Raw genomic sequence first — 11,896 nt, forward strand, 5'->3', positions numbered from 1 at the left:
CAGAACGGATCTGTGAGTGAACGAGTCAGTGAGTAAGTGATTTGCATTTCCAGTTCATTGCAAGAACGGATCAGTGAGGGAACGAATCCTGACTTTCCCGTTCTCAAACGAGTCAATGGGTCAACTGGGCCGCGTTCCAACATGTTTTCCAAGTAAAACTTTTCACGCAGGTGCACTTAACGAGGGAACCACACGGACACTCCATTAGGTACACCGCCATTTTCAAGTGTACCTAATAACAGGCCACTTTATTAGGGAAATATCATGGTCAAAGGTCATGTGTCAAGCTTTAGTTCTCTGGGCTGCGTTCCAACATGTTTTCCAAGTGACCCTCGTTAAGCACACCTGCGTGAAAAGTTTTAGCTCCTTTCACGTTCTGCAGGAGCTAAAACTTTTCACGCAGGTGCAGTTAACGAGGCAATCACACGGACACTCCATTAGGTACACCGCCATTTTCAAGTGTACCTAATAACAGGCCACTTTATTAGGGAAGTATCTTGGTCAAAGGTCACGTGTCAAGCGTTAGTTCTCTGGGCCGCGTTCCAACATGTTTTCCAAGTGACCCTCGTTAAGCGCACCTGCCTGAAAAGTTTTTGCTCACTTTCACGTTCCACAGGAGCTAAAACTTTTCACGCAGGTGCACTTAACGAGGGAATCACACGGACACTCCATTAGGTCAGTGCTTCTCAACTATTTTCTGTTACGCCCCCCCCTAGCAAGAAGAAAACTATTCGCGCCCCCCCTCCCCACCGTGACTATCCTAACTTGTCTTGTAAGTCGTAAAATGTTGCACTGTCGCAAACGTGACAGAAGTAACAATGAGAGCGCCACTGCCCCCTGCTGTAGTAAACGCGCAATTACACTTTATTCTAGTACTGCCAAAAGAAAAGCCTGTTCCCCAGGGTCACACGCGCCCCCCCAGGAATAGCACCGCGCCCCCCACTATTTGAGAAGCACTGGCCTAGGTGACTGATTCACAATTTGGTTTTGTCTGATATCAGAGATTAAATAAAGAAAACCAACTGGCTGATTGATTTGTTTTAATTGAGAGGAAAAAAAAACAGCAAAAGCATTTCACTAGCTGACCAGGAGATGGCGACAGCGTGGCATCTGAAGACCATGGATTGTTTGTTCTGCTATAGCCTAGGTGACTGATTCACAATTTGGTTTTGTCTGATAATAGATATTAAATAAAGAAAACCAACTGGCTAATTGATTTGTTTTAATTGAGAGAAGAAAAAACATCAGCAAAAGCATTTCACTAACTGACCAGGAGATGGCGACAGCGCGGCATCTGAAGACCATGGATCGTTCTGCTATGCCGGTTTAAAAAAAAAAAAAAACGTAATTAGCTAGGGGTCAAAGGTCAAAGTTTACGGTTCAAAGTTCACCCAGGGGTCAAAGGTCGGTTCAAAGTTCACGGGGTCATGTGCACATTTTCGATTTTTAACTAGAGTTTAAAGTTCAGGGTTCAAAGGTCACCCAGGGGTCACCCAGGGGTCACCACGGGGTCACACGGGGTCACCGCGGGGTCACCGCGGGTTCAAAGTTCAGGGTTCACTTTTTTTTTTTTTTTTTTTTTTTTTTAGGTTAACCTTTATTTAACCCAGTGCTTCTCAATTATTTTCTGTTACGCCCCCCCCTAGCAAGAAGAAAACTATTCGCGCCCCCCCTCCCCACCGTGACTATCCTAACTTGTCTTGTAAGTCGTAAAATGTTGCACTGTCGCAAACGTGACAGAAGTAACAATGAGAGCGCCACTGCCCCCTGCTGTAGTAAACGCGCAATTACACTTTATTGTAGTACTGCCAAAAAAAAAGCCTGTTCCCCAGGGTCACACGCGCCCCCCCAGGAATAGCACCGCGCCCCCCAAGGGGGGCGCGCCCCACTATTTGAGAAGCACTGCATTAGGTACACCGCCATTTCCAAGTGTACCTAATAACAGGCCAGTTCATTAGGAAAAAATCATGGCCAAAGCTTAACTGAAAGTGAAAAGTGCCACACCCGCCCTCACCCCCACTTTCTGATTGGCTGTTTGATCTGTCACATCACACGGACACTCCTTTAGGTACACCGCCATTTTCAGGTGTACCTAATAACAGGCCACTTCATTAAGGAAAATTCATGGCCAAAGCTGAACTGAAAGTGAAAAGTGCCACACCCGCCCTCACCCCCACCTCCTGATTGGCTGGTTGATCTGTGACGTCACATAGACACTCCATTATGTACACTACCATTTTCAGGTGTACCTAATAACTTTATGCATTTTTTGTACGTGTCAAGAATGTGTATTTGACTACTTGCTCTTTATTTTGGGGGACACGAACACATATTACACAACATAAGACTCATTCATATTGTCATATAAAGCAGTTAACCAAATGTTAGATTTTTGTTTTCATGCCCAAAAAATAAGGAATAAAACCCCAGACAAGTTTGAACAGTTTTTAATGTGTTTGAGTTTGAATAAAAGGTTGAAAATTTTGACAAAGATATCTGGGATATCTACGATATCTGTGACCATCTGTGGTTTCTCATTTTTCCCCTAGTAGGGGTTTTTGAGTTTTCCCTTGCTCTTTTGGGAGTTTAAGATCAGGGAATGCTTTGAGAATAACTGTCAAACTTTTTTGTACATGTAAAGTCCTTTGAGACTGCTTGTGATTTAGGGCTATACAAATAAACTTGATTTGACTTGCATGTTGCTTGATTACACACAACGGGAGGCCAATCACGTAACTCTTATTCGAACGTCATACGTCACCTTATTGAGTTAAGAAATTGTAAAAATCGAAATCAGAAAGTGTCTTTTTGAGTTAGTGACGTTTTATTTAAAAATAAAAAAATCTAGTGAGGCTGTAGCGCCATCTTCTGACTGCATCGCCCTGTCGCGTGGCACCAAACCACAATTATGAATAAATTAAAACTCTGGTTATTATTCACATGCTACTTTCACATGTCGGAAGGGGTAGCCGAGCTCGGCACTTTCCATGAGCGCAACGGAAGCATTCCTGCCGTGATGTACCCTGGCTGTTCGCGGATTGGCCGTCAGCTGACGTCGGCCATGGCGTCGTCGATTTGCCGGTTGAGTTCGGCGATGATGCGGTCGTCGTGCCCATAGACGCCGGTCCGGAGAAGCGTGTCACGCTCCTCCAGAAGGCGGCTCAGGTGTTCCTCTGCGCTGTGGTTCAAACTGGGGACTGGGTACGAGGAGGTGGGGCCTATATCCCCTTGCTGCTTCAACCTGTGTTTCAAAATAACAGGGATTCCCTCAATGATGAGAAATATTGTCAAAACGTACGTTGTCGGACAGAAGCACGAATGTGGTGCGATCGATGTTAGCCCCTTGACGCTAATAGTGTCGCGCTCACCTATTGAGTTCGTTCCTGATGTCCCCCAATTCCTGCCGCTCTTGTCGTACCACCTCCTTCTCCTCGGCGGCCACGTAGCGCAGCCTCATGGCGTCCAACTCGGCCTGCTGCTTCTTCAGACGCATAATCTCGCTCTCCTCCTTGCGCTGCGCATGCCACACACGACAACAAGGTGCGTACATAGTCTTTCATTAGGTTTTGTAAATTGTAAAAAACTATGATGAAAGAAATACAAAGTAATACTTACAAAGGCGCTTCATGAATCAAGTGTGAACATTTTTTTAAATTATCATTGTGGGTGAGTCAGGAATGTATCCCCGCAATAAACGAGGGTTCACTCTAGACATTTTTCGGAAAACCTCCGTGAGAAAAAATGCAGCCGGAGCTGAGGAATTCTCACGCCGGCCGATATGACGGGAGGAGGGGGAGGGGGGCGGATTTAACGCCTGCAAGTCGTATTTCTGTCGTCCCGCTCGCTCGGCATTTGGCGAGTTGCTCGTTAATCATTGAAGCAAAAACAAAAAAGCTCCGCTCCGCTTTAATGCTGATGTGAGCTGTAAATTCAGAAAAGTGAACGTTTTAATACAGCAATCAAAGCGTCGGAGTCTGACTTCTCACTTCAAGTCGGTTTCAACTATTTGAATTGCAATTTTTGTTTTTTAATTAATATTGCAATTTCACTCCCACTTATCAGATTCATGCGACATTTTGTCTTACGCAAAAATAAAGGCAAACAAATTGATACGAGTTTCTTTTATCTACTTCAATTAGAGTTGCTAGTTTTTAAAAATGTTGACTTGCAGCCTTTTAAGTGTTCATTAGCTTGAAAATCTAAATAGATATCATATCTGGGAAAAAAGCAGTTTTTCTTCGCCCAAATTGCAAAAATAGAGAAATTAATTTTTCCCAAAGAATAAGGAATAAAAATGGCCGTGTATCTCAAACATATGCTTGCTGGCATGAGAAAATGTTGGCGAGACTTTGGATAGACAGAAGTGGGAATCCAGTGAGACACTGAAGACGGGACAGAAGCAAGTTTGTCAGCAGGCGATGGGAGGGATGAAAACTAATTAAAAAAAAAAAAAAAAAAAGACTTTTTGAGGGCTGTCAGTGTTCCAGCCGACGGCGGGTGGGAAAAGTGGAGCTAGGCGGGCTCGGGGCACGGAGAAAAACATGCTTCACGTGAACGCGTGTTGACACAAGAAGCTCCCCGAGGAGCGACTGGCCGTCTGGATTCGCCAGCGTCTTTGGCCTAATTGCTGGAATAACAAACCTTTGCGTGACGTGCTGCCAAGGACAAGTCCAGGTCACAGAAAATCATCGAGTCATTCATCTCACAGCTGCAAGCCGCTCGTTGCCATTGTCGGACAACCACGCGATATTATTAACGCTACAGAAGTTGAGAGGATGAAAAACTGCCGACATTGCCAAGGGTCGGGAAAATTTGAAATATGATTGATCGGTTGAAGAGGCAGAGCAGATAGCAAAAGAATTGAATTTACAAGGTCCAGCGCCACTAATTCTGAAGCCCGTGGACTGACTGACTGAAAGACATTTTTTGTGATGGCTGGGGATGTTCTGACAGCACTCTGCTGTCAAGTTCAAGCTAACTTTACTGGCACGCAACTACCAGTAGATGGCGGCCATGCATCATTTGAGACATACTGAGACTTGAACGTCATTCCCAAAAATGAAAACATCAGGAAAATCAACAAGGAAATGTGCACGTTGCGCTGTTCAAAGATGATGAATGGTTGCTGGTGTGAAAGAAAAAGTCCAGCAGAAGGTTGTGGAATGTTTGTGTGGTCCTGGCGCAGCCACTCTGTCCGCTCCATAAAAGAAGACTAAACACGTTTGCCTTCGACACTTTGTGGCCATTAAAAAGTCAAACGGGCGGCGAGAATGTTCAGCGGGGGCTCTAACAATAACAAGATGGCCGCCGGGCCTCGTTATTGTCCCAATATTTGCGCTCGGAAAAGATCGACTGGCGCTGCTTGTCCCAATATTTGGAATTGAAAAGCTTTCTAGGGGGGAGCCTTTCATCTGCCCGTTAATCCCGCCAGCTCCCGCTGGGAAAAGCAACATTTGTCCTTCCGCTGCAACTTTTACGGCGGGCAGACTGGCGGTGCTCGGAGATGACGCAAAGCAAAACAATACGGCCGGTCAACGTGACAAATGAAGAGCGGGACGCAAAGAGGACAAAGGGGGGAAAGGAACAGTGAAACCAAAAATATTCATGGTTCAACTTTTGGATATTTGGGGGTACTGAGCACTCCAAAGCAAATAACAAATTTAACTTTGTCACCATCTTGTGGCAAGGACGTTTGTTGAAATGGGCTGAGGCAAACAGTACGACTGACTTTGTTATTGTTTCTTTTTTTTTTAATTACGAGGCACGGTGGCCACTTGAAATTTTAAGAGTGTAGAAAATGTAACGTAATCACACTGTAACTGCTATAATACAGTGAATACTATATTTTTCAGACTACAAGTTAGACCTTTTTCATAGTTTGGCCGGTCCTAGAACTTTTACTGTATAGCAGTCGTTTCTTAATTGTGTTGACTTTGTTTTTGTAAATACTTTTGGTGCATTACGACTGGTGGCCAGAAGGTGGCGGCAATGCACCAAAAGCATTTGCCCGCACCCAGCAAGTCATGGCAACAAATGTGTGCCCTATGGCAAGTTCCACATGTGGTGCAGGGATTCATAGCACCAAGATCGCGCTCGGTCTGACGCAGCAGGGGAATTTACCGTCCGAAAAATATCGTAATCAAATTTCCATGGATTACTGTAAATAAGGCGGAGAAGATAAGAAAGAAGCCAAAGAAGTGTGAAAGCTGTGAACGAATTTTGTGAGCCTTGGTTACCTGTTTGAAGCGACCCAGTTCCTTCAGTGCGCGCCCCCATTGCTGCTTGTAATGAAGTTTGGACTTGGTGGTGGACTCCAGCTTCCTCTCCAGCTCCACCTGGTTGGTAGCCAACGACAACATCCTTTGTCGTCTCTTTATGTTGAGCTCGTTCACGCGGAGGACCACGTTACCTTCTCCAGTGTCAGAATGTTGATCTCGGACTGCAGGCGGACTTCGGGTTTGACGTTCTGTTGCTCCTTGAAGTGATAAAAGTCTTTCTCCAGTTGCTTGTAGCGGTTCTCCCAGTCTGTGATCTGAAGAACAAGAAAAAAAAAATAAGTTGATCGAATGGGGCGTTCTTCAAAGACCACCTCAAAGAGGTTGAACCTACATGTGTAAATCTATGTTTGCCCTTTTTCATTCATGGATTCTTTTTCGATTACTTTTCTGAGAAACTCACCTATTCTACAACCACTACTATACCTATTAAAGCAGCCAAAGTCATACTTTACTGCCATCTAGTGGAATTATAGGCAACTTGCAGCAATGGAGGCAACAGGTGGATTTAATCGCTACTGGCTTCCAGATTGACGTGTATCGGTGCATTTTTATGTCTAGACGAAAAACTGGAGCAGGCTTTTGTAAAAGGGGAGGAGGACAGGGATGTCCGGATGTTTGCCACAATTTGGATCTCCGGTACCTGCTTCAGGAGCCGCGTTCGCTCCTCCTCCATCAGGCGCACTTTGTCTCGCTCTAGCGCAATCCGGTGGTCGCACTCCAGCTGCAGCCTCTTGACGGTCTCCTGCGCCTCCTTCCGCTCTAGCTTGTGTTCGGCTTGCAGGTCGCGCTGCAGCCTTTGGGTCTGACGAGACACGCACGCCGTGGAGAAAGTCAGGCCGAGGAAACGTTGCGGAAGACACGACGAGAGGAGAAGCACCACCTTTAGCTCGGCTTCATTCAAAATCTTCTCCTTCTTCTCCAGATCAGACAGAGTCTTCTGAAGCTGCTCCTCCAGACGACTGCACTCCATTTCCTACAACAAACGGCAAAGATTCACAAGTCATGTTTGAAGTCGACATGGCAATGGAGCAATTTGCAAAGCTTGCAATTTGGAATAAAGAGCAAAACACAAACTTTTTGTTAAAAAATACATTGGGGGAAAAACATTTAAATCAATTTTCAAAAGTGATCCACTGATCCAGCGTGTTGCGATGATGCGACAGCAGTGACATCATTAACGGCAGGCAAAAGAAAAACTCCCTACCAGGTGATTCGGGAATGAGTGAGTGGACGGCCTTTTGTCTTGCCACAATTTTGCTGAGATGTCCGACATGTGAGCGCTTCAGAGCATAATGTTGCCCTCACCTTCTTTTTCACGCAGGCTTCCCTCTCGCGCTCTCGTCGCATCCACTCCTCCGCCAGCGCTTGCATGTGACTCAACTCCTTCTTCCGGAGCTACACGGGCACAACGGAACGTGCCGCAGAATTAATGCCTGCGACGCTCAGAAGAACATACACGTGTCACATGCGTCTAAATTTCAGCTTTCAAGGGAATGCATGGAGAGGGACCTGATCGTTGAACAGATCCTCCTGCGTCTCCTTCCACAGCTCTAGCTCTAGGGCCGTGCGGTACTCGGCGCTATCTCGGGGGGGCGGCGGGCCCCCGGGCGCAGGCGGCACAGCTGGCTCGGCGGCCATCTCTGGCAGAGGAGGCGCGGGCTCATTCGGCCACGAATCCGACACGGGGATGTCCTTAGGGTTCACGAGCCCAAAGTCGTCCAGTGTGGCCACCAGGCTCAACTCTGCTGCTTTCTCGTTGGAGCTAAGCCACAGGGGGGTGAAGATGGCATTTTGTTTTCAGTCCTCTAGTTGGCGCCAGAGACTAAACAAAGAAGGTCAGCTTAGCCAAGCGACAGAAGCACCTCTGGGTGGAGAAGAAGGGGATTCGGTCCTGGTGGATTTGGCGCCAGGGCGCCTCCCTCACACCGGCCGGGTGTCGGCTCCTCTCGGCGGCAAGCAGCCGAGACAGCTGCAGCGAGGCTCGGCCAATCAGGAAATCGTTGGTACTGCCGGCGTCGTGGTGCCACAGCTCCAACACCAGAGGAATTCTTGTTCAGAGACAGGAGAATATTTTCAAAGCTAAAACGTGTTATACGGAAAGATAAGTTCCGATTTTAGTGTGGCCCTCCTCCAAATATTCTGTGCACGACTTCATACCTGAGGAAGGTATCCTGCAGCTGCTGCGGCACGGCGGCAAAGTCGAAGGCGCAGTAAGAGTGCGGCAGAGACACGTCCGTGTTCCTGCGCAGCTCCACGGGGTGGCTGGTCATCACGGGCACCGCGCTGCCGAAGAACTCGTACGAGTACCTGACCAGGGCATAGCCATGACTAGCCTCCAGCTCAAGCAAAACATATAAACCTAGCTAAAACCAAAAATAGCAGCGACGTAGAAACCTTTAGTTCTTGGCAATTGTAGATAGAGCTGCACTGGTGTTGTGTCAACCTTTTTCTTTGTAGTTGTTCGTGTTAAGGGTGCGCTGTTGTGCAAACCTGATTGTGGCAGCGATGGTGTGTAAGAGTCCGGTCTGTCTGAGGTTGCAGAGATCCAGAGAGAAACAGTAGCGATGCGCCGATGGCGGAATGGACGCTTTGAGGGCACAACCGACCAACGAAGAAGTGGCGCCCTCGCCCTGGGCCTGACATACGGCGAGGGGCTCCACGTCTGCAGGACAAACTCGGTCTGAATGTCACATTTTAGGCATTGATGGATCAACGGGATGAGTCAGACCTACCGTGCGACAGTACCTCCTGCTGGGTCTGCGACGGCGCAACAACCTCAGGAGGATTTCGGATTGGAGTCGAACTGGCAATTTGGTCCTCGGCGGCCGGCGCGACGGCAGCGCACGGGTTTATGTCGTGTCCTTCTTTGGTGGACGAAGTCTGCAGGATGGCAAGGAATTTGTACAAATTACATTTCCCCTTTGAAATGAATGGAAACGCCATTCATTTGTTGCAGCCTCCCAAAAAGACCGGCAAAAAAAGAAAAATAGCACGAGTCCTTCGATTTTGGCAATTGTCTCAATCAAATTTGGTACGATCTTAGTTTCATCAACCTGTAGCTCCAGCGCCACGTCCTCTCGGCGCAGGGTGATGGCCACGCTGACGTTAGGCTGCAAGTCGGCGGGCATCGCCGGCAGCGAGCGCCTGACACGGGCGGGCGGCTGTAGCGCAAACACGCCCTCCACTGTGGCCGCCCTCTCCTCCAAGTTCACGGCGAGCCCGGCCAGCGTGGCCAGGGGCACGTCGGCGCTGCCCAGCGAGTGCGTGCCGCAGCATAGGTGGATCTGCAAGGGCGGTTGCTGCGACAGGAAGGCGCGCAGGGCGCGGTCGCTGCTGCGGACGCGCACCGAGGCGCGCTCGGGCTGGAAGTCCGGCGTCAGGAGGTTCCGAAAGGGCTCACTGGTGATGTCGTTGCCCAGCAGTGTGTAGAAAAAGAAGAAGCCGGCATCCTCTGATGACAACTTGAGCGTGGTGGGGATTAACTGCAAGCACGTGCACACAAACTCACCATCACACCGAGTACAAACTCTCGCGCATGCAGACACACAAAAGCCCAGGCACACACTCAAACGTATACATGTGCACACAAACGCGCATGCATCCTCACATTAACACAAGATTCACCACACACGGCACACAACTGGAAGTTCCGGTCACAGGAATGGAGTTCCTCTCACCTGTTCCAACTTGGCGACAAAAGCCACAGTGACGGACAGCACAAACATGTCGGTGGCCACGCTGTCGGGTCCCACCTGATGGTAACCCTGCTCAGGCACCAGGACCGCCTCCAGCTTGTCCAGGAGGGGCTGCGGGGTTACAGGCCCGCTCGAGCGAGGCGCTGGAGAGTCACGTGTGTAACAAAAGAGAACGTTTCAGTTTTACTTTAGAATGGTTCAATCTATGTTTCGCATAGAAAGGCACAAAGATGATGCACAATGAAGGAGGAGCACCGAAACACAAGACACTAAACAGGAAGTAGCACCTCTTTGGGCCTTCTTGTTTCGGGGTGCTTGGGGAGAGGGCGGTGGTGGCGGCGTGGACTTGCCGTCATTCTCCAGCACCATGCTGAGGAGCAGCGACGGCTTCTTATTTGTGTACTTGCTGCTCAGCAGCGTATGCCAGCGTGGATCCTGGTGACACGCGTGGCAAAGACCAACATTAATGTGGCAGCGAGTTGACGCCCTGCCACGGTCGACTGACAGACCTGTGGGACTTCCTGAACGGATCTGAGGTCCAGCACAATGTAGCCCACGTTCTCCCTGCTGTTGTTGCTGGAGTCCACGGTGAAACACTGAAGCTTGATGGGGGTCCTCTGCAGTCTGCACACACACATCATCATACATGGTCATATTCACAATAAATAAAAAGCTCATCAAACGGAGGAAAACTGGAGAAAAATACTTTTACCCAAGCCCTCACACACACACACACACACATACCTGTGCTGGTGCAGCATCTTGCGGTCCAGCTCCCAGGCCAGCTCAGTGCTGAAGTGCGGCTGGTCCAGGTGCTCCACGGGGTCGGTGGTCAGCTGCTCGCCGTCGAAGCTCGCCTGAACCTCCAAGCTGAGCCGAGGGCACTTGGGGAAATCGCGCCCTGCCCACAACCCCAAACGACTACTTTTATACCACACATTTGTAAAGTCACTTCCACAAACGCATATAGTAGTTAACATAGTCTTTTCGGGGCAAAATTCTGGTTTTAGTATGAGTGGTTTAACGTTTGAAACAAGCAAGCTATTATAGCCGTGCGCGTTAGCTTGCTAAGTTTACGTTGAGTTTACGTTAAAAACGTAACAATATAGCGACTTAACAGGTTCAACTTGTGACTTTGTTTGCGTTTGTGTTGGAGTGGCGCAGACAGTTGACGCTCACCTTCCAGAATGGACAACACGATGAGAAGTTGCTCGCTCTTCGGAGCCATGTTGACATCTGGACGATCAAAAACACTCCCGAGCCCTTGTTATAAAATCCGGACGTTGTTGGCGGAAGAGAAAAAAAAGTCGTTGAAGGTGAACTTTGGGGAGAAAAGCGAGCTTTTTTCGGGTGGTCCGTTGTGAGGGAACAGCCGCTTTGTTGTCAAGCTTTGGCGCCACCCATTTTGGTTTTGGAGACGGAAGTTAAAAGTAGAGGCGCTCCGGGTTTGGTTGGCCTCAACTGGTGGGCGGTGGAACTGCAGTCTCAAATCATTCAAATATGAATAATAACATAACAAAAACCGATATAAAAAATAATCCATTCCTTCTTAATATTCACATTTAAGATCATTCCAGTTAGGTTCACTATTAGGGGTGTAACGATACATCGATACACATCGATTAATCGATATAATGCTCTACGATTTATTGGCATCGATGCTAAAGGTAAACATCGATTTATATCGCCGTGTTTGACCTCGGACATTAGACGCGACTTTATTTTGAAATCCAGTTCATTGTTGCTTGCTTCCTCTTTCCGGGAGGCACTGCGCGTGTTGTGTTGTGAGCAGAGCACGCACGTACGCGGCTCCTGGGCTGGTGCTATGGCTAGTGTCTAAAAAGACGAGGAAATTTGCTCCCCTTTAGGCTTCAAGTCATTCGTTTGGAAGCACTTTGGATTCCAAAGAAAAGATGGCTCAAC

At 48.2% G+C, this 11,896-nt stretch overlaps 1 protein-coding gene across 1 annotated transcript; it reads right to left on the reverse strand.

Moving 5' to 3' along the window:
• Positions 1–2,431: 2,431 nt before the first annotated feature.
• Positions 2,432–11,491, reverse strand: cep120 (centrosomal protein 120). Its single transcript, XM_061279065.1, has 18 exons — positions 11,153–11,491; positions 10,718–10,874; positions 10,483–10,597; positions 10,261–10,408; positions 9,956–10,116; positions 9,332–9,760; positions 9,011–9,158; positions 8,769–8,940; positions 8,436–8,585; positions 8,141–8,326; positions 7,788–8,040; positions 7,584–7,673; positions 7,159–7,251; positions 6,919–7,080; positions 6,410–6,532; positions 6,237–6,335; positions 3,369–3,514; positions 2,432–3,241 (listed from the first exon to the last, which is right to left on the reverse strand). Exons 1-18 carry the CDS (start codon positions 11,199–11,201, stop codon positions 3,046–3,048), a joined length of 2,877 nt encoding a protein of 958 aa, XP_061135049.1. The 5' UTR covers positions 11,202–11,491; the 3' UTR covers positions 2,432–3,045.
• Between the last annotated feature and the right edge of the window lie 405 nt (positions 11,492–11,896).

The sequence above is a fragment of the Syngnathus typhle genome, linkage group LG5 (assembly GCF_033458585.1).
Source record: "Syngnathus typhle isolate RoL2023-S1 ecotype Sweden linkage group LG5, RoL_Styp_1.0, whole genome shotgun sequence".
In the NCBI taxonomy this organism is placed as follows: domain Eukaryota; kingdom Metazoa; phylum Chordata; class Actinopteri; order Syngnathiformes; family Syngnathidae; genus Syngnathus; species Syngnathus typhle.

Excerpts from the sequence above, each read along its gene's own strand:
- cep120 (XM_061279065.1), bottom strand. The coding sequence starts at position 11,201 with ATGGCTCCGAAGAGCGAGCAACTTCTCATCGTGTTGTCCATTCTGGAA. Across the intron at positions 10,875-11,152 it reads CGTGTTGTCCATTCTGGAAG|GGCGCGATTTCCCCAAGTGC; the intron begins GTGAGCGTCAAC and ends GGTTGTGGGCAG. Across the intron at positions 9,159-9,331 it reads ACGTGGCGCTGGAGCTACAG|ACTTCGTCCACCAAAGAAGG; the intron begins GTTGATGAAACT and ends GCCATCCTGCAG.